This window comes from Dromaius novaehollandiae, chromosome 5 (assembly GCF_036370855.1).
Source record: "Dromaius novaehollandiae isolate bDroNov1 chromosome 5, bDroNov1.hap1, whole genome shotgun sequence".
In the NCBI taxonomy this organism is placed as follows: Eukaryota; Metazoa; Chordata; class Aves; order Casuariiformes; family Dromaiidae; genus Dromaius; species Dromaius novaehollandiae.
The window spans coordinates 70,237,650-70,259,094 of record NC_088102.1 but is presented as its reverse complement, the minus strand read 5'-3'; the positions used below and the strand labels follow the sequence as shown (position 1 = coordinate 70,259,094).

General features: G+C 54.3%; 1 protein-coding gene across 2 annotated transcripts; it reads right to left on the bottom strand.

The window, feature by feature from the left end:
- Window positions 1-176: 176 nt before the first annotated feature.
- On the bottom strand, window positions 177-20,729 carry ANO9 (anoctamin 9). Of its 2 annotated transcripts, XM_064513249.1 has the most exons (24): window positions 20,494-20,729; window positions 15,949-16,008; window positions 15,621-15,737; window positions 14,837-14,973; window positions 14,450-14,499; window positions 13,865-13,923; window positions 13,571-13,653; window positions 11,658-11,792; window positions 11,445-11,541; window positions 10,970-11,030; window positions 9,379-9,461; window positions 8,450-8,554; window positions 7,603-7,767; window positions 7,482-7,518; window positions 6,797-6,908; window positions 6,356-6,413; window positions 6,078-6,175; window positions 5,276-5,442; window positions 4,650-4,802; window positions 4,153-4,300; window positions 3,258-3,377; window positions 2,896-2,989; window positions 2,557-2,669; window positions 178-1,295 (listed from the first exon to the last, which is right to left on the bottom strand). In XM_064513249.1, the coding sequence occupies exons 1-24, from the start codon at window positions 20,497-20,499 to the stop codon at window positions 1,268-1,270; spliced, it is 2,286 nt and encodes a 761-aa protein (XP_064369319.1). In that variant the 5' UTR covers window positions 20,500-20,729; the 3' UTR covers window positions 178-1,267. The 2 variants fall into 2 exon arrangements, with proteins under 2 accessions (XP_064369318.1, XP_064369319.1); XM_064513248.1 differs by having other exon boundaries at window positions 177-1,295; window positions 7,482-7,767.
- Between the last annotated feature and the right edge of the window lie 716 nt (window positions 20,730-21,445).

Here is a 21,445-nt window from a genome sequence, read left to right as displayed (position 1 = left end):
TGGCATCATAATCCTTTCTAGCCTTACCACTCAGGATTTTCAGTGTGTCTCGGTGTATTTCTGTTACCCCAATGTCTAAGCACATTTAAGAGGTTGCTTTCCACTATGGAAGGTCAAAGCACCCACTTCTTTCAAAGCTACCAATAGGCAGCCCCCCTCACTGAGGCCTGCCTGGCTCCACGCTAAGCACAAATGCTTGAGGTTCAGCCTTTTTTGATTATCCATATTAAGAAAATAGGGTGGGGGGGAAATTCCTTCGAGTGATGTAGATGACAAAGCAGAGGGCACAAGCAATTTCAGTGGGAATAGTGACTCATGGCAGCTGAAGATTGGGCTGCTTGTGTCTGCGCGGGTATTATGTTTATTTACCATTTTGCTCGTTGTAGTTGGGTCAGCCACAACTGCTGGGCATTCTTACAGCAGCTGCGCTGGCTTGGCAGAGCCCCAGTGCAAAAGACAATCCTGCTAACAATTGCGTTTCTCCAGAGTCCATGAAAGCAGTGGGTTGGAGCTGCAGCCGTACGGTAGTCGTCATGAGGGTTGGATTGTGCTGGCTGTCGTGAAAGAGAAAGGACTGAAGTTTCTGCAGTGATGAGGGAGCAGTGAGGCCACTGAAGGCAGAAGAAGAAGAGCCAAAGTGCGAAAAAGAGATGGAAAGTGAGCCTGGAATGGGCTAGCGGGCTTTTCCTGCTAGGTCTCTTTGACACTGAATTGCACATCAAGGCAGTGACCGATGGAAAAGCCAGATCGTCTTCTGCAGATCAGTGTTGTGTTCGCCTGACGGCTGCTGGGATGCTGCTGAACAAACCGGGCTCTTTGCAGGGCACCGAGGAAGGTGGCCACGCCACAGTAGGTCTTTCTGAGGTGCCACCAAGCTCGAATCGCTGGTATAACAGGGACCCGCAAGGCTGTGCCAGTGGGGCTACCCCTTCCCTGGGCCAGCTGTAGGTCCTTATCTCCTCCACAGCTTCCAATGCACCGTGGTTTGTTAAGAGTGGGAAAGCTTTTCCCCGGCTATTTGGAGTCCTGGAAAGGCACCATCCCTGTGTCCGCTGTGTCTCCTCACGGTTGTGCACATTTCAGAGCACTCTGCTCCTGCAAAGCCACTATCACGTCGTCGCTTCGCAGTTCAAGTCCAAACTCAGTTACAGCTGGGGAACTGTGTCTCTGTGGGCAGTGCCGCGGCGGTATCTCCTATGCCTGTGGCACTGTTAGGCTGGGGAGGGGGTCTCAGGTCTGTGTTTCTCCTTCTCTTCGGTGAGTCACGCTACACGTCGGTAGAGTACTCCATCATGCTGGGGGAGAAAGGAAAAGAGCATCATGGAAGAGAAGTATCTGAATCAAAGAGTAGTGGGGAACTGGAAAAATAGTCTGAGTGGAATCGGGGCCTTTTGCCAAAAATAAATGACAAAACAGTGATCTGCTATTTGTGGAAAATCCCTGTGTTAAGAGGAAGTCAGAAGCAGAAGTGAACTATGGCAGCATGGTGTTTTATGAGCCCTGCATATCTCTGTTCCCTGCTCTAGCCTGGATTTCAGAGGTGCCAGTGGGGACCACGTCGGCTGTGGAGAGGGCCAGGGTGAGCCCTCCTGCAAAGCGGCACCCAGTCTGTAAAGGACAGCAGCACCAGGAAGGCCCAGCCTACAGCTCTGAGCTATGCTGGTTCTGTTTTCATTTTTTTTGCCAAGGATTTAAAAGCTGTAAATAGAAAATTTGGATGAAATTGCTCCTTTTATTTTAATTGGAGCTTTTCTTTTTCCAAAAGAAAACACAAAGCCAAACAGACCCTTCCTCTGGTGAGCCCTAGTATCGAATCACCCCAGGTGGGACTCATTTCAGTGGCTTTGAGATAACTAAAAGCCAGGCACCTGGGCTAGCCAGTGAGGCTGCTGTTGGTGGGGAGAGATGGATCCTTGTTTAAGGGTAATGCAGCTCATCCTAAAATGAGTGTTTTACACTCTAGGACTCAAGGAATGCTAGAGACCTGAGGAGGAAGGGGGAGGAAGGAAGAGGTGAAGGACATAAGGAAAGCTGTGGTAATCGCTGCTCAGGTAGAAGCACAAACAGCAGCTCACAAAGGTGGGGAGTCCTGGGACGTTCAGAGCAAAGAGGCACACTGGGGCCTCCTGCATCCTGCTTAGAGAGTGTGAGTTTGGATATGGGGTGGGGCGGGCTGCTTTTTGGGGCTTCGCTGCCCCAACTCCAAGCACCGCATGCCTCATGGCATAACAAGAGCCACTTTTGCTTCTCTTTTTGTTTCTGTATGGCAGCAAAGAGAGGCGATGACCAGCTTCCCCCCAGCAACCTCCAGTGGGGCTCAGCCTCAGCGGGGCCTGCTGAACTTGGGTGGAGGTTGAGGGAGCAGCTGTTGAGAGGGCATGAACTCACAGGCCTGCACTGCTGCCTGCCCGTGGAGGGACCCCCGGGACAGCAGTAGCATTAGCCCAGTCACGGGGCTTTGAAGTGAACTGATTACCCAGCCAGTCAGGTCTCCTGCTGGAGACAGTGCCACCTCTGAGGACAGTAGCCCCTGGGACCTTCTCAGGCATCACCCACCTCAGTTCTTTCTGAAGTTTGCTGTATTTTTCATCCAGAATAAAATTATTGACTGATTGGGGGACGTCGGGGACATACCAGGCTGCGATTAGTTTGACGCACAGAGCCACGTGCTGCAAAAAGAAAACAGAGCCACCACGGGCAGTGAGAGCTGTTGCCAGGAGATGCGAGCAGGGATTGCTGGCTCAGCCGCTCTGAGCCAAAGCCAGGAGCTCCCCAGGCCTGTAAGTGGCATTGACCCAGCCCCTTTCCCAGTGCTGCTGTCCCCGTTTGCCCCAGCCTCCTCTTCTTCCTCCTCCCTCCCTTCCTCTGTCCACACGCAGCTCCCACAGTGCTCACCTCAAAGAGGATGAGGAAGGCAAGCCGGGCTGCGAACACGTGCCAGAACTGGACGGTGTAGCTGTAGTCGTCAGCGTTCCTGTAATCTCGGTACCTGCAGCACAGCCCCGTCAGTGACAGCCCAACCTCCCCCTGCACCGGGCATCACGCTCTGCCCGAGCTCCCTCCAGCCAGGCTCCACGGGGGCTGGAGAGGAGCCCCAGTGCCGGGCTCCCTCTTAACAGAGCTGGCTTCCTCCGCGGTCCCCTCCTTCCTCCAAGCCCTACTCTGCAGCCTGGCTGCTCACCGTTTGCAGGCTGGATGCCGCAGTGAGGGGCTGGGGTGGGGGATGCTGCAGAGCGACGGCTCAGAGCTGCTGTTACCTGCACTCCGTGATCTCATGCCTAACAAAGTCTGGTAGCTTTTCAGGCAACTTCATGTGTGGCTCAAAGTCCTGGATGTGGAAGATGGAGAGGCTGTGGTTGATGTAGCCTGTTGAGCAGCTGTGAAGGGAGAAACAGCATATCCATGCATATCAGCCCAGTGGTGAGGTGGGGGCTCCTGCTTCATTGCCACACTGGGAGTGTGTGGGATGTCCTATCCTCTTGGACACTATCGCTCTTAGATCTTTCTCAGGGATGGGGAGAAAGGCCCCAGACTGATGGGTACAAAGCCTATCTTCCTGCAGCTTTTGGTTTTAAGATCACCCTCGCGTGTGCATTCTCAGGTGACTGTTAGTATGGGTGAGCACAGACTGTAGCCTCCCTTTTTGGGGGAGGCCAGCCCCCATCTGGGTCTCTCCCTCCCCTACCTAGCCCCCCTTTTTCTCACAACCTGGGAGGACCTAAAACCCCTGAGACTTTTATCCAGTTTGACTGAAAAAGGCCAGTCAAAAGCTGTTGGGGAAGAGGGCGAGGGCAGGAGGGAGCATGGGCAGGCACCCGGGCCAAGGCAGCTGAAAGTCCTTCCTGTAGCTCTCTAAAGTCACACAGTGAGTCTGCTCTCTCCATTCAGGGGTACCGATTTCCCCACCGCAGCCCGCTCTCCCCCAACCCCACGCTGGCCTCCGAGTGCCACGGTGATGAGGTGAACAGGAGGCTGGCTGGGGGGCTGAAAATGGTGCCACCTGGAAAACTCCTCTCTCCTCTCCTGTTCCCCCACCCTGCCACGGGAGACTGCTCAGCAGCCTTGGACTCCTGCACCGGTGGCACGGAGGCAGGCCAGGGTGCTGCGGGCAGGGCTCCGGGTGGGAGAGAGCAGCTGACTGGTGGCACTCACTCCACGGTCGTGCTGTTGTCTGTCAGGCAGGGGCTGTACGTGTACTTGTAGACCTGCATGGGAATGAAGTCGGATGTGATGGCGATCACCAGTCCGTTGCCGATGACAGCCAAGATGCCGATGGCCTCCAGGACCTGCAGCCAGATTCCTGTGAGAGAAGAGCAGTCAGGGAAGCCCCCCGCCACCATCCCCGTGCCACTGCTCTAAGGCCACAAACCAAGCCCTAGCTCAGGGACAGGTTTGTCATGGACAAAGAGGACTCGGTCAAGGAAGGAGAGCTTCCAGCTGCCCCTCAGCCTCTGCAAGGGCTGAAATAGCTTCTCCTTCCCTAGTCCATGGCTCCTCCTGTGCTCTGCTACCTCCACGGTAAGTACTACCAGGCCCTGGCAAAGGGAGGCCCAAGAGCCCCACACTGGGGAAGGGACTTAATACCAGCATCTCCTGTGGCCAGCAGCTGCACTGGGAGCGGGGGGAGCGCGCCTTTGGCCCCATCTCACCGATATCATTGGCCTTCCTGGGCACCATGCGCCGGCGCAACTGTATCATCTTGATGGCATCCAGGCGGATCTCGAAGAGGTTGTTGAAGAACGCCAGCAGCGGGGCGAGTGGAAAGGCAGCAACAAAAATGGTGGTGAAGCTGTACTGGATCACTGCGGAAGGGGACAATGCCGGGTGCTGGCGTGGAGCCAGAGCAGAGGGGACATCCCGCGGTGACCTGACTGCTGTCTGGATTTGCTGTGTTTTGTGGCTCCTTGGAGCAGGCCTGGGCATGGAGCCAGGACTGGGGTGGTGCCAGACCAGTTTTTTCGCACCCTCCCTTCAGCATGGGAGGATATTCCCATACTGGCAGCCATGACGGCTTCTCTCCCTCTCCCGTGGCTGGCAGGACTAATGGGTAGGGACTGTTACCTGCACCGCTTCTAGTCCTCTCCATCCCACAAGGCTCACGTGGAGCTCTAGGCCTTGCTGGCTCCCCTTGGCATGAGCAAAGGCTGCCCTCACTCCTGCCCCCAGTATCAGGCTCCCTGGTATCAGGACCCCCCGGCCCAGGAAGGCACTGCTGCACCTGCAGCTGGTGCCCTCTGGGCAGCATCCAGCGTCCCTCCTCGCTTGCCCCACATACCCATCTCCAAGAACTCGTCAAACAGGCTGAAGATGTTGACTTCGTTGAGCTGATAGTTGCTCATCCACAGCTCTTTGCAGGGGTCCTCGGCCTCCTCTTCCTCTCCCAACATCATGTTTCTTTTCTTGGGGTGCTTCTGCCTCTTGCGTAGCTTGTAGGTTAGCCAGCTGCAAAGGGAGGGAGTGTGTGGGTGGAGGGCCAGAGCACTGGTTAAACTGGGCTGCCAGGCTCCCTCCCTCCTTTCCCCCTGCTCTGAGAGACACGTGATTACTGCCCAATGTGAGCCACACAGGGCCACAACTAGGGAGCAGCTGGTGGGTCTAAATGTCATGGGAAGGCCCGTCCAGCCTGGTGCAATGTCGTAGGCAGGTCCTGGGAGCTGCCTGACACCTGGGGCATCCCTGTCCAGCAGGTTCCTGGCCTTTGAATGGGTCTCTGCTCTGATGCCACTGTTGCACTCAGGCCAGTTGGCTGTATGAGTTGGTTTGAGCTGGACTACAGCAGCACAAGCAGCAATGGTGAGCGTGTGGCGGTGGTGCTAGCAGGCTCCCTGGAGACACGGTATCATGCCTGCTCTCTGGTGCGGTCCCTAGTACTGGTTCTCCTTGGAAGAGTTTGTACTGGTCCCTGCAGAGGACAGCAGGGCTGAACCGCTAGCAGTGACCGCCCTTGAGACCTGAGACAGGGGAGAGAAGGAAACGCCGGGTCCCAGGGCTGGGGTTTCTCTCTGTAAGAGCAGAGGAGCCATGCTGCGTGCACAGGAGCACCCAGAGAGCGCTCCCTGGGCTGGAGGAAGGCTTACGGGATGAGGTACTCCATGAAGTTGCTGATGGTCTGCTTGAGCATCATGATGATGGCCATCTGGATGAAGAGGTCGGTGATGCAGCCGCTGGGGTGGCACTGCAAAGGGACAAGGGGAGAGGAGTGGCACGCTGCAAGCGAACAGCCTGCCCCGAGGGGCTGTTTGGCAAAGGCAGGCTCTACAGGAGGGAGCCGAAGCTTGGCAGAGCCTTGCTGGGCAGCGTGGAAATGCAGGAGCTTGTGATGTGGGGTCAGAGAGCCCTGTGGCAAGTCCCTCACCTCCTCCAGTCTCCACTTGCCGGCGATGCGCACGTAGTTTCCTGGGCGGCCATTGACCCTGAGCAGAGAAGCAACAACGGTGATATCTGCTGAGCCCCACTGTTGACCCCCTCTTTGGGTGAACATCCAGCTGCAGGATGGTGGGCACCACCCCCGACTGCCGGCAGAGACAAGGAGCTTCCCGCACCTGCCATGCCCTCAGGGAAAAGCCGTGGCCCTGCTGGTGTCCCACCAGCTCAGGCTGGCCAGAAAGGGGCCCTGGGGTGGTCAAGCCCCCCCTCACTTCTGCCAGCTGCCCCGGACGCTGTGCCCTGGCAGCAAGGGTAGAGCAGCTGGGCTGTCCTGGCACGGAGAGCCTCCAAGGCTGGTGTTTCTCTTCCCTGCAGAGAGCCAGAGATGCATGCCCCGATCCCACGCTCCCCTCTGCCAGATGCCACTCACCGCCCCAGGAAGAAGGCGATGTAGATGAGTGAAGAGAAGTTTGTGAAGAACTGGAAGGTGAAGATCTTCATGGTGAAGTTGTTCTCACGCTGGGAGAAGGTCCGTGGTTTCTCTGGGGATGGGAGCAGAGCCCAGGGGCTTCGTCACACAGCAGCCAGACCTTGTCTTGCCCCCCCTGGGGCCCCCATGGCAGCTCTCTGGAGGTTGGAAAGGTGTCTCTGCTCCCTGCGGAGCCCTCCCTGGCCCTTCACCTGAGCTTGTCCTGCCGGGAGCCCTTTGAGGGGAGTGGGCCCAGCTTGGCAAAGAGCTGGAACAGGAGGAGACCCTCAGCTGGGAGAGAGACCACTTAGTCAGTTCTCCAGCAGCTGCAATAGCTTTGTACTCACACCAGGGCTCAGCCCCACAGGCTGACTGCCCCTCTGAAGCATAATGTGGCTGGGGAGGCAGCCGGCAGCATGTGAACCTCAAATGAGTTTGCAAGGTGCACGTGCTGGATGGCTGCCGGCCTCCCACCGGGGACCTGCGTGGCTGGAGCTGCCTGGCAGATGCTTTGCAGGGGCGGAGGAAAGGAAAGGGTCAGAAGTCTGGCTGCATTTGGGGACCGAGGAGGTCCCCAGGTACCACTGGACAGCTCAGGGCCGTGGAGCGTGGGTGCAGGGAGGAGGCAAGCTGAGGTTTCCCTTACCCAGGTCACAGAGATAGAGGGCCACACGCCTGTTGACCTGCAGGAGAGAGGTGTAAAATGAGAGGGGAGAGTTGATGGCAAGAGAACAAGCCCACTGTTCCCTCCGCATCGCGCTCCGTACCTTGGTCATGATGACAATGGTGAGGTAGTGTAGCACGGCCCCTGTCACCACCGCTACTGTGTTGGCCTGCTCCCGGATGAACTCGAAGCTGCTCTGGGTGAAGAGAGCCATTGCCATCACCCGGTAAATGACCAGCGCATGGGCGATGCCGATCAGCACGGCAATCTGTGGAGAATGAGGAGAGTAGGGTGGCAAAAGGCGGTGCGTGGCTAGCAAGTGCTCCCTTGTGCTGCAGCAGGGCGGTGAGGAGAACTGAGGACCACCAGCCCTTCAGTCACCATGGCACTGTTCCTCACAGTTCATTTGGTCAGGGCCTCAAATACAATCCAGTGCTCTTTGGGAGAGCATCATCCCCGTTAGAGGCTCATAGCGTGGACGTTGCCATCTGAACTACTTGTCTAGACTTTCCCTTGTCCCACAGGGAGAAACAAGCTTCTGGGGGACAGTTTGCCTCTTCCTACCCTCTGTATATCATGGCACAGGCCCTGGCACGCTGCTCCTGCCTTGATCCTCACTGCCCCCCACTGCAAGAGCAAAGTCTTTGGCCCAGATTCGTGAAGGGTTGTTGGCCTCTACCATCAGCTCAGCAGGGCCTGAGGCCCCCAGATCCTTGTGATGGGCACGGACCTGCTGTAACAACCTAGTTTCTGCCTTTGCTCCAGCAATAGGGTACCCTGCTCCGAGGCCCTTTTCCTAGAGCAGAGCAAGCGGGAAAGAAGGAAGCCCTACATGCCCTTGGACCAGAACTTCCTATGGTCACCCCACAGCACAGCCACACAAACCTACACGCAGGGCACGCTCTGGGGTGACGCACCCAACCGGCAGGACGTCTGAGTAAGGCACGTACCATGAGCAGAACCAAGAGAAGCACGACAGTGCTGCGGAAGTAGGAGTGCTGGTACCGCTTGGGTTCATGCAGGGGGTTATTGATCAGCTCCATAGCCAGTTCCTCCTAAAAAAAAATGAGGAAGAGACAATCCATCAGAGCCATGCCTAAGTAGTGGCAAGCCCAGGGGTGGTTGTACCAATGGAGATACAGCATGAGCAGGGCTGGAGGAGGACAGGGACCTTGAAAAGTGTCCTGCAGAGGTGCGCCGAGCAGGAGCAGACTCTGGCAAGGACAGCGGGTGTATGGCTGCACGTACAGGTGCGCTGCAAAGAGATCCAGGCACCTGAACCTCCTGGCAGAAGAGAGAGCCACTTAGGGGGCTACCGAGTGTTACACCAAGAAAGGCTCCCCACACCATGCCCTTCTCTCCCGAAAAGCCAACATCATCTGGGAAGCAATGCCCATCTCCCTATGGACTGATTGCTTCCACTCTGCTCTGCAAAAGCTGTTAACCCCTCATCATTCTGCCAGCTGGCCATCCAGCAAATACCTCTCAGGCTTGAATTAATGGAAAATGTAGCTGACATTTTTCTACGCAGGGGTTGCTACCCTTTTTGGGAAATAGCTTGCAGGGATGAGCTCCCAAGGCAAGCCAAGCCAACCCACAATGCCATGGCTGGTTCTGATTAAGTTCAAGCCCTTGTGCAGGTGGAGAGGTGACTAGCAATGGCAAGAGGTGATTAGCATCTGCTCCACTCTCCGGAGCGGTCTGGTCTGTCTCTCTCAGGACCGTCAAAGGAGCCAGGGGTTGACTTTGCCCCTTGTTTATGGGTATCTATTAGATGTCCACATCCAGAGAGATAGGTGGGGGGTGCCTGTGCTGTGTCGCTTCTGGAGGTCCTGCCCCAAAAGAGAAAAGCCCCAAGCAGGAAAGATGACGTCCTCACCTCATCCTCATCCCACATGTACAGGTCCCAGCTGGTGACCACAGTGGCCCTCTGTCTCTTCCACAGCTCCAGGAACACAGTGGCTGCAGGCAGAAGAAGGGAGCACTATGATGCTCAGAGATGTCCCTCCGTCCCACAAAGTGGGTCAGACAGCCACGTTACCATCCAACCTGAGGGCAAATGAACCCAGACCACCCTTGGCCCGTGAAGGAGAGGCTCCCGACAGCTCTTAACTGCTGCACCAGCTCAGGGTGCGGATCCCACATGGGGCTGGCTGGACACAGAGACACAAGGGCCAGTTTTCTTGGTGGTGCTGGCTGGGATAGCACACGCTCACCAGCACTCTGGGGCAGCCACCTCTGCATCTCGGTGGCTGGGAAAACACCCAAGATGGGCAGCAACCAGCGCTTGGCCTGGGGTGGGGAGAGGGATGGAGGTACATGGGTGAGTTTACCCTGGGACTCAAGCCACCTCTAGTGACTGCAGAGGCTTGGCATAAGCTGGAATAAGCACCGGGGCTGTTCTGTTGTGGTGGGTGTGATTACATGGAACCAGCCAGCCAGATTATTCTGGATTAGTTAAAAATGTGCCTTTACAGGCATATTTACAGGAATACTTTAGCACTGCACCGCAGTATGGCTATGCCTCTGTGAATCCATTTGCAGCCACACCTTCTGTTAACCTGGATTAACCTTCTTGAGTTTGTCCCCATGTCAACAGGCCCATAGCAATACCCAAGACCATGCCCAAGAGCTGCTTGGACCACAGCCTCACAGGTGAAACGCCCAGCCCAAATGCTTGTTAGTTATAGTCACGGTAGTGTTTGCAACTGAAAAGACTGTAATAAAGCCGAGCAAGATATGTAGCTAATATGGTGATGGGGTCATATCAGATCAGAGTCTAGTGGTCTGTCATGCTTATTCCACAGGAGCTAAGAGATTGTTCAGCAATTGGGAAAGGGTTAATAAGGGATCTGGTGATCCCGCCTTCCCTCAGCTGGGATCACTTACAGGCAGCTGTTAGAAAGGCCTCTAGTTCAGGCAGAAAAGGGGAGAGTTTGCTGGGTGGCTTGGAGGAAAGGTGAGGAGTATTTGGGGAGTAGTAGGAAGGAGCTGGGGTGGTTTTATCCCTTGCTGTGTCTGGAGGGGGAACTGATAGCCCTGGAAACAGAGGAGCTAAGGGCTTAAAAAGCTCCTGAGTAGAAAATGAAGTGTGTGTTGGAGGCTGCGGTCCACTAGAAGATGGAGAGTCTGTCACCCTGGCTGGAGGTGCTGGGGTGGTGGAGGCCTGGTGAGGGTGAGGTGCCATGGCTGAGCTCTGGAGGGGAACACTCAGAGCTAGCTTTGAGCCTCTTGCCTGAAGGTACCTGAGGACCCCTCCTCTTCCTCCTGCTATTGCTCCTTGTCTGCTCTGCTCTACCCTTCCTTCTTGTGTAGTGAGCTGCACAGCTCTGCTGGGCTGTGGGAGGTGGTCAGTCCCAGGTGAGCCATGCTGGTGCCCTGCTCTTGTCCACCTGCTCTTCCCCTGTGCTACAGTGGGCTGTTCCCTTTTCCAAGCTCTGTCTACTTGCTACTGAGATGTTGACACCTACCCCAGATTGCCATGAACACGGCAAACAAAACTGTCCCCTCGTTGTCAATCATGTGAGTGACCTGGAGAAGAGGAGATCAAGGAAGAATGTGACTTGGGGGCAGCTGGGTGTCGGGGCTGTGGCATCCTGAGATCTGGGGAGAAGGCTCTGTGCTCACACAGTCCATGGGCAAACAGGTCTTCCTGCCAATCCAGTCCCGCAGAGACAGGTAAAGATGTTGTAGGAGGGCAGAATGCAGGAAGGTGGTGGGCACTGGAGACTTGTTAGACTGTGGTAAACTTCTGTTTACCTTGGTGGTGATGGAGGTCTGATATGGCTATACTTCCTCCTCGCTACAGAGGTTAGCAGACGTTTTCTGCATAGCGTAGCCAGCTTTCACAGGTGGCTTTTGTTTCTAGTGGTGTGGGCACAGCGCAAGCTGGAAGCATTTCCTTGTCCTTTGCCCCGAGGCTGTCTCAGGAAGGAAGCTGCCTACCTTGGCGTAGGTGCAGGTGTCAGAGAGCAGCCAGAACGGGCACTTCTCATCACAGAGCGGGCACATGATGGTTGTATTGGCTTCACAGATCTCCTTGCTAGGGAGGAGGGGGAAAAGGAAAGCAAAGGAGAATAACGGTGGCTTCCACTCAAAGCTGCGTGCATAATGAGGGATCGGGAATGGGATGTATACTTGGCGTCCCCACTGCCTTACCTCACCTGGCTGGAGCTGAAAACTGTAATCCCAGCCACGAAGACCAGCAGTCCGACCACTGCAGCGATTCCCAGCAGGTAGGTGTACCAACCCAGCCAGGCAAAGTACAGGGCCACCTTCTCGCCGAAATAACCTCTGGAAGGAAAGGCTGGGGGTGAGATGTGCTTCAGAGCTGGTGGAGGAGGCTGTGCTGCTAGATGCCACTAGAAAACACTCTCAAGGGTCGTTCTTCCACTCCCCCAAAGGATATCAGGTCTAGGAGGGGAGGTGCTCTCTGTATGTCTGGAAACTTGGTTGGGTTTTAGAGACTCAGCCCAAATGAGGAGAGAGGAGCTGGAAAGCACATGAGTGGACAGCAGGTCCCAGGGGATTTCAGCAGCAGCACATGCAAGGTAATGCCTAAGGGGAAATAGCTGGGTCCCCTTGCACGTGGGCTCCAAGTGATTGCGTGAGGATGCAGCAGAGAGCACTGCGGACATCGTTGCGGGGCAGCACAGCAAAGACCTGCTCAGAGCACAGCTCTGGCTGTTTTCCACTCTGCGTTCACCTCTCGATGTGAGGCTGTCATGGCCATAGAGTTGGCTTGGTCTGTAGTGCCTGGTGTGGGGCATGCTGTCATATGGGGATTTGGAGAGGCCCATGAGAAGGCTACTCTTGCTCTTGGCCAACCTAGTGATTGAAGCAAACTAAAGGGATGAGTGTTTCTTTGTTTTGGTCTTGGTTATTATGCAGTACTTAAAGGGTAGGCCTTCCTCTGAGCTTGTGGCTTCTGGAGGAAATAACTTTCTACCAGTGGTCAAAAGTGGTGATGGGCTCCCTGACCTGTGTAAGAAATGTTATACTTGGCCCCCTTAATCCCTGCATGATAACAGTGGGTCGTGATGCATGCTCCATAAAATCAATGTTTTTGTCTGACCCTGCCCACTGAGGAGGCATCAGGACTCCCTACTGCCCCTGCTAGACTTCTTAAACTATAAGAAACGTTTAAGGAAGGAGAACACATCTCCATTCTAGCATTCCCTCTCCCTGACAGACCCCGTTGAAAATGCTATGAAATAGCATGTTTTCCTTCCCCTCTTTCCACTGTCCTTGGAGAATTAATCAATGCTCAGTGCACTGTTGTCCCTGGTGATACACCACCTCTGGTGTGCCACTGTTGAGTTGTTGTTGTTGTTGTTGTTCATTTGTTTGTTTGTTCTTTTTTTGGCAGGGGGGAGAAGGGGAGGAGTGAGGGGTCTTATGTCACGACGATTGCTAGAAGTTCAGAGACTTCTGCCCAGGCTTTACATGGGGTGATTGTTTTCAGCCCTGCTAGTTTGAAATTTTCTCCATTGCTCTAAATACTTGACCTGTGCTGCCTCTATTCTGGTTTGCATTTCTGCCTTGTCACAAGTAACGGTGGTCACAACTGATCTGCTTTGTGAAGGCAAAATCTGCAGAAATGCTTTTTTTCCTCTCCTTTCAGCATTGTGCTTTTTTTCCCCCCCTTCCCTTTAGAAGTAAGAGCTGTGCTATTCTGAGTTTTAATATAGCTAGGGCATCCCCTTGTTGCCTTTAATGTCCCGAGTTCAGCCTCGGGCCAGATGTGTTGCACCGATGCTCTCAAACACAGCAATAGAGGGAGTGGGTGGTTTAAAATGAAGCAGGCCAATTAAAAGCAGTGCAGATGTGGGGGTTGTTTCATACTGCAAAATTAGCAGATGGAGCTTGGTGCCACAGGATACCCCTTAGGCGAAGAATTTAACAGGCATCAGAAGAAGTCCAATATGTGTGAGAAGAGCCAGGTTCAAGCTAATGATTTAAAAGCATGCCCAGGAGTCTGGGAAGGGATATAAAGCTCTCTGGGTTTCAAGTGGCAGCTTACTGGGACCTCTTGGCTAGATGAGTCAGCTGTGCCTCTCTGCCTGCATTACCTGATATTCTCAATTGGCTGTTGACAAAATATATCTCTCCATCGAGCCCATTTCTGCTTTAGGAATAAGCTTTTCTCTTCTTTCTGGAGAGCAGAGAAGTTGGTCAGACACAGGAACATCAGGGCAATCTTAATCCCCAGCCCAGCTCCCCTGGTTGCCATCAGGAGATTTGTCCACGCCCTGCATCCACATGCATGCTTGCTCTCCTCAATTAACCGAAGATCTCCCCCACCCAGCCTTGTTCCTCTGTGTCTTGTGGCTTTTTCTCTTGGGCACCTACACGCTTGGCCTCACCTTGTGCAGCGGAAATGCTGCCTCAAAGACGTTCTTTTTCATCAGGTCACGCAGCTTCTCTGATAGCAGAGCAGAACAGAACAGGGAAGGTTAGTGAGATGAAGCTTTGGTCCCTTGCATACTCCCTGCCAGGCGGGATGGCCCCAAACCTTCTCCGAAGCCTTTGGAGAAGAATGCCTGGGAAAAGCTGAGCTATTCGAAAGGGATCAGTGATAATCCGTCTGGCTGTGCTACTCTGCCGGGCCGCCGCAGGCTGTGCTGGGGCTGGTTCTGGGAGCAAGCCAGGTAGGCAGGCGTAGCGACAGCTGGAGAGCACCAGCACCTCTCCTGCCGATGCCCAAGTCCTGGGGTGCCAGCGAGGGACAAGCTGTTCTGGGGTCACAGGACAGCTGTGGTGGGCAGCTGGGATCAGGGATTTGGAGACAGGGAATAGCAGGCTGTTCTTGACTACTGAGTCCAAATCTCCCAGCCTCCAGACAGAGCAGCAAATCCACCTCTCGGGGCTGGACCTTGGCTGCCAATTCAAGCTGTGCGTTGCACCGGGGATAAGGGGGACGTACAAGCCCACTATCCGCATTCGCTTACCGAGGTCAGGAGTCACCGTGTTCTGCAGGACGAAGTTCACGATCCGTATCCTGAGCAAGGAGAAACTGGGGTTAAAGGCTGTCCTGGGGATGCAGGCTGGCTTTCAGGCCCTGAAAAGCAGGGCAGCAGGAAGGAAGAGAGAAGAGGTACACCAAAATCCAAAGGCAGAAGAGGGGGAAAGAAAGGGTGACTTGGCTGTGGACAGTGAGAAGCTGGCGGCTTAGCACCAAATCGCAGCAGTAGGTGACGTTCTGTGGAATGGGAATTCCTGGGATGCCTGGAAATGGGAAGCTTGGCAAAACCCCGAGCTGAACCAGAAAAATCATGCTAGCACTGAGGAACAGGACTGCAAGGCGCAGGTAGCCAGTAGCTCAGCTCAGTACCCACCTGGTGGTCACCGGCACATCATGATTGGCATCGGAGCTTTGTAACCTGCTGTCTGGGTTTCTCAGGAGCCATCGGTATTTCCGGAAGATCCATTTTGGGGCATGGACCCCATGAAACAGCTTCCTGTCCTCAATTTTCTAGGAGGTGGAAGAGAAGGGCTGTTAGAGCAATGCTGTCTGAGCCAAAGGCCTGGGCAGAGGGACTTGTACTAGGAGGGCAGGGATCTGGATGAAAGTGAGGGCAACAGGCTGCAGAGCTCCATTTTTCCCAGGAGAGCAGGGATGTGAAGGTCCTCCAGCTCCACACTGCTTGCTGCCTCTCATCTCCCACTGTGTCCTGGTCCCTGATGCTGGGGAAAGCCTGTGGCCTGATTTCCAAACCCTCCTTTTTTTTTGGTGGTGGTAGAGGAAGGATTGTCATGACCTTAGTGTGCCCAAAGACTGAGCTGGCTGGATGCTGCCTGTCAGGCCAAAACAGGCTCAGGTAGCCCAGCTGCATGTTGTTACCGGGAATGGAGATTTGTTTTAAAACAACCCCAGGATGGGCCAGAATCAAGAGAGCATCGCAAGGCACAAAGTGGCAAAGGCATTTGGCGTTAATTCCCATGCGAGTCCTGGGGCTGGTGTCTCCCCTGGTCAAGTGCACGGTGTGTTTTGCAGCACTGGTGGAGAGATTGGCTGGATGGTTCCGGCCTCTCCCAGCTCCTGGGATGCAGAAGCCTGAACCACTCTCAGACCTTGGTACTACAAGACATCCACTGCCTTTCCCTCCTGTGGCCCCTCACCTTGATGGTGAACCCCTTCTTGCTCAGCTCGTCCAGGAACTTCTTCCTCTTGATCTCCTTCTCGCTGCCCATCTGATGGATGTCACTCACAAGGACGAAATCCCACTCCTGGTCATCCTGCCAAGAGAAAACCTCAGGGAATTAACAGGGGGTGGATTTCCTCCAGCCTCTCAGAGATTTTTGGGGGAAGGGGGATTGGCCTCTGTCCCACTGGAAGTGAGCAGGAGAGTGGGAAAGGGGAAACTGAGTCAGTCCTTGGCGGTGACATCCTCCCTTTCCCCCTTTTGGAGCTGTGCTGAACTCTGAGTGCAGAGGGAGCAAAGCTTACCACGGCAAATGGGTCCAAATCATCAGGAAACTCTCTCCAGGGAGTCAACAGAATTTCATCCTGTGGAAGAGAAAACCAGGGGAGGCTTCAGCATGATTCCTGGGAGATCCCACATCTGGACTTGGAGCAAACCTGTCCCTGCAAACGTCTGTAAGGCATTGCGACCACCTGGATCAGAGCCTTATCCTGCTTCTGGAGCAACGGGACCAAGCTGCTCCGCTCTGGCTGCTAAAAGTAGGTGAGAAACTCAGAAACACTTTTTTTTTTTTTTAATGGTGCACAGAAACCTGTCTCCAATAGTACAGACAAACATTTTGCACTGTTGTCTGCTGACCCGGCACTGTAGTGGTCTGCAGGGGCTCTGTGAGGCTGTCCGAGCTTTGCAGTTCAGGGGATTTGTCAGGGGCAGAAGAAAAGCATCCTGAAAGACTGTTCTTCTGAGGAAGAGCAGGGTACACCCCAGTGTCAGCCTGTTTTCCTTGTGGTTTATCTGAAGAAGGGGGAATAAATGGGTCCAAAATAAAGGCAGGTGGGACAGCAGGTTACCCTGCAGGAGGGAGAGGCCTTCCAGCGATGTCTAGGTCCTGGGAACCTGTGCTCAGTTCTGCTAGTCCTAATTATTGCTAACGCCTCACTGCCAGACCCTGCAACTCTCTTCCCTGTGCCTTTTGGAGGCGGTGGTGATTCACGTCTGTCACGGTGTCGGGGCTGTGTTTCGGAGGAGATGAATTAATGAAGATTGCAAAGGGTGCTTGGGAAGCAGGTTCCTGGTGTGGCCCCACAAACAGTTATGCTGCTATTCCCAGGGGCACGGTGACGCAGCACAGAAGCAGGAGGGAGCTGCCGGGCGATGGGGGTATCCTCAGTCAGTATTGCCACCCAAGACTGTGTCCCAAAAGAGTGGCTAGACAGGTTTATCCAGCTGTCATCTCCAGAGCTGAGCGGTGATGGTGCAACCAAGCTGTGCTGTAAGATCTGGATCCCAAGCTCTCCCTTAAGAATTAGACCATGGGAGCAGAGTAGACCAGGATGAGGAAAGGATTGAAACGCTCTGCCAAAAGTCTGACATGGAGCCAGGGTCCCAAGGTCACCCGAAGCGAAAGGGCTGTGTGGAGACTGGCCGACGGAAAGCCAAACTGAGAAGGCAGCCAAAGGTTAAAACCGTGCCAGAAAGGCGTTTCATCTATGGACAAAAGGAGAGTGGACTGTCTTGCTGCTTGCCAATGCTCTTCATTTGGCAAGCCTTGCTGAGTGAAGCTTAAGAATAGGGACTTCTACTCCAGAGGTGCTGTTAGAGTAGGGACCAGCACTGCCGGCTGCCAGGCCTAGTTCAAGCCACAGAGGGCATTTCTGGTGCTGTTGCCTGCTCCATCACAGCCCTGAGCTGCCTTTCAGGTGGGAGATTTGGGTTTTTGCTGTCAGCTCCCCCTCTTGCCTTGGTTTCCCAGTGTTGCTCCCCCTCTCCCAGGTGGGTAAGCACTCAGCTGGAGCAGCAACTCTCCTTGCTCTCAACCAAGAGCCCGTGTCCAGGCCTTTGGGGAGGGAGTAGGAGCCCTCGTTGTGGCTCTGCCCCATCTGCTCGTGCTGGCACAGCTCTAGGCTGGCACCACCTCTCCGCAGGTCACGTTATCTCGTTCCTGCCTGGCTGGTTTCTCTCAGCCCGTAGGCACACCAGCCCCATCCTGCAAAGACTGAAACACTGGGAGCCCCAGTAGGCAGCTCTACCAGTGACCACTGCGATGTGGAGAAGGGGGTGGTACCTTTTTTGGGGGAACGGGTGCAGCCACTAGGTTTTCAACGTGTTCTTGGATGTCACAGGGTGTTAACCACAGCTGAGAGTGGGAAGAGGTGAACGGACATGCTGGCACTGTTTCCCGGTCACCCCCAGCCCCGCATCTGCAATCCTGGTACCCTGCTTGGGCGGCGAGGCATCCTGATGAGCCCGGCTCTTTCCCGGGAGAGACGCTGCTAGGATTATAAAGGCAGGCTTATAAATGAGCTGCATCCAGCCCTGGGGCTTGGTCCGCGTAGCTGGGCTGAGAGGGCTGGAGGCATCCAGAGTAACGGGGCCTCACCCCCAGCTGCAGGGCTGTTCCCCTGCCCCACGGTGTTGCGCAGTGTCTAGCATATGTGACCTACCTGTGCTGGGGAGTAAGGAAGAGCTATTTTTAGGTACTGGGCTAATGCCACAATACTACATGGTGCTGGGTGTTAGCAGCTATTGTACTCGAGGGATGTGCTTTGCTCTTAAAAGCTGCTCTGGAAGCTGCTTTTGAGGAGAAAAGCTGCTACTGTGCCGCCTTTTCCTTCCAAGTGTTGGGTGAGAGTGAGGAGACCCCTGGCACAACAGGCACAAACCCCTTCCTTGTCTCCCTTCCCTCTCCATGCTATATCCCCAAGAGCTGCACTCGCCCTCCCCTTCTTATTTTGGTTTTTCTAGATCCATTGTAACATGTCTCAGTGTCACTGTGCAGCACAGCATCAGGATATGTCTATTTTTTTTCCCTGGCTTGTCCAGAATTGCGTACAATTTGACAGCTCTCCCTGTTCATACCCCTACCACCTCTGACATGTGGTTGTGTGGGGAAGCTGCTCCAGACCGCTGACAGCGGTACCAGCCCCTGTGCCCATTTCTACCCCTGCCTTGGGGACTTGGGCTGAACCTGCACAGCTTCAGCAGACCTTCGTGCCTCTATCAGTGCTCCTAATCACCTTGTGTGGCCGGATCCTGTCCCCGCCAAGGGCTTCTGAGCGCTCCCAAAATAATGACCGCTGTCTTTAATGCCAAGAGGGACTTGTCACTCTTCACTTTTCCAGTCAAGCGGTGAGAATTGGTGGGACGCTTCTTTAGGTCGCTGATGTACAGCTTTCTAGGCAATAAGGATGTCATGATACTTGGATCTTTAGCAGCTCGGCAGGCTTTTCTCTATGTTCCCATAGCAACGTAATTTACTGCGTGGTACCCCCTCTGCAGGCAGAGTGAACCTGCATATGAGGAAGCAGGCTGGAAGCTGCGAAGTGGGGATGAACTTGCAAAATACGTGCCGTTTATTGCAATTTCCAGTTTCCCTTCTCTGGAGCAATAACAGATAAAAATATCTTGAGCTCCAGCGGGGATCTTCAAACATATGATTGCTAAAGTGTCAGTTCAGCAGGTTTAATGCATTATGGTGGCTACTATAACGCACATGAGCTGGGCTAAGCACGAGGCGAAGGTGGCTTTAAGCCCTGGGACAGTTGTGCAGCAGCCCAGGCTGCTCTTTGGGCCAGATGTAACTTGGGCTAAGGGGGCAAGGACCTCTGGTCACTAGTAGTCCTACCCCTGCTTTCTGGCCTGGGCGACTAGAGCCGCTGTCCCCCAGCCCTCTGGGAACCTGGGGCAGCTGGATAGGTGCTTTGTGCAGGCAAAGCAGCCTTGGCTCTGAAGGGGTTGTATAAAATGTGGACTCTAATCCTTGCTATCAAGGAGGAAGGTGCCTGTTGAGCTCTCCCCTGACCCATGTTTGGAGCAGGGTTGGAGCCACGTCATGTAAAGGTGTAGCAGAAGTAACCAGCGCAATGAGAAGCAGTAATTTTAATGTAGGAAGCACTTACATGCCCTAAAGAGCACCTTGCTTCTCTGCAGCTGTGGGTCTTGCCTCCCTGAGAGACCATAATACCTGCCTTTGGGCTCCTGCCCATAGTGTAGTCACCTGTTATTTCTTAGGCTAAGGACCTGGCTAGGATTAGGCATCCATGTTTTCCTTTCTAGCCATGGATTAGTGAGGGCTTGGGTGGTTCCTGTCACCCACACTGAGAAGATCAAATCACTATCTCGGGGATGTTTCCTACAAATGCTTCCTGTACCCTCCTCCCTTCCCCTAAAGCAGTTCCACCTTATGTCACAGTTTCCTAAGAAATGTGGTCATCTTTAAGTGAGAAGACACCTATACAATTACCATCTGTCCCAATCTTAGGGAGTTTGCAAGGCTTTTTGAATGAAAGAAATTGAATGTTTTTCTTTCAAGCTACAGGAAACAAAGCTTCGTAACTCCCCCTCTTCCCTTGTTTTGTTTCATGGACTCTTGAAACATCCAAGGATGTCAACTCTGCTAGTAAAAGCAGGGCCTTTTTCTGGATTTACATGAGCTAAAGATCTGGCTTCAGTTTTCCCCCTTGGCGGGGGGGAAATCCTTCTCTAATTTACACCCTGGCAATTCTAAACTCTGGCATCAAGGTTGGGGGGCCATGAATGACCCTTCTGGCCCAACCCTTCTGCACCTTTTGGGATGGCGTGGGGAGCTCGGCTCTCCCTCGTTCCCGGGATGCAGGTCCTGCAAGCGAGCACAACACGCTGCTTTCCCTGAGGCGTCTTTGCAGTAAGAATGAGATTGCTTGCTGGGAAGAGGAACTGAATTTCTTTTTTTTACTACATTTTGAACGCTGGAGTACCTAAGGGGCTCCAAGCACCTGCGTGGCAGAGCACAGCATGCCGTGTTTCTAAGCTGCAGGTGGTTCAGAGGTGCCAAAAAATAGTGTCCTGGAAACTGGTAAATAGTTTCCTACCTGCATGGTGAAATGGAAAGTCTTTCTCCCTGTCTCCTTTCGCTGCTCCTGGCAGGTCTCTTAGGAGCTGTCAGGCAGATGTTGTAGCTGCGGCTGCGAGTGGGACAAGCTGAGAGGCTCCTGGGGTTTTGCCGCAGAGCGTGGTTTGCTTCCCCGGATCCTCTGCCCGAGGTCTCATGCAAATTGAGCGGTGACTTGACTTCCGCGTGGGACACTCCTGCCTGGGGAGGGAGCTGCCTCTGCTTAGCAGTGAGCTGAAATCGAGGAGGAGGTGAAAAAGTTGCCCTTCAGCCTCGTTCAAGGAGTGGCAAGCCCAGTACCGCCCATCGAGGCAGGCAGGTAACCCTTGGGAGCCGGCTTTCGCGGCTCTTGTCAAGTCTGTTGCTTGGTGGGGACAGTTCTGGCTCCCTTGTCGTCTTCTGCCCAGTGCCCCGTCCCTCTCTGTACCAGTGCTGCCTGCTGTCTTATCCCCAGGGAAAAAAGGTGTCACAAAAAGGGGCCAAAAGGAGGAAAGAGGTCACAGAAGCTTTAAAGAGCATTAAACTATTTATTACAAGAAGGGGAAACTGAAAAACATTAAACCTAAAAAAGGAGAGCAAGGTGGACGTGTATAACTTGCTGTGTTCTGCTCGTGGGCCAAAGTGCTGGCACCATGGAGAAGACTGGGTGGGAGAGGGAGGGATGGGAGCAGCACGGGCTTTGAGAGCGGACAGGACAGGAGCTGGGATGAGGAATAGAGGCAAAACACGGGCTTTCAGAGGAGCGAGGAGAGTCTGTCCCGGTGTTTTTCCACCTGAATGTAACCCTCTGCCCTGAGCAGGCCCCCGGTGTGCTTTCTCCCTCTTAGTTTTACCTGTCTAGTCTTCAGAAACCCTTCTATGATCTGCAGAGAAAATTCTGCTCCCTGGAGGGACCAGACAGAGCCAGAGAAATCCTTCCTTCACCGCTCACT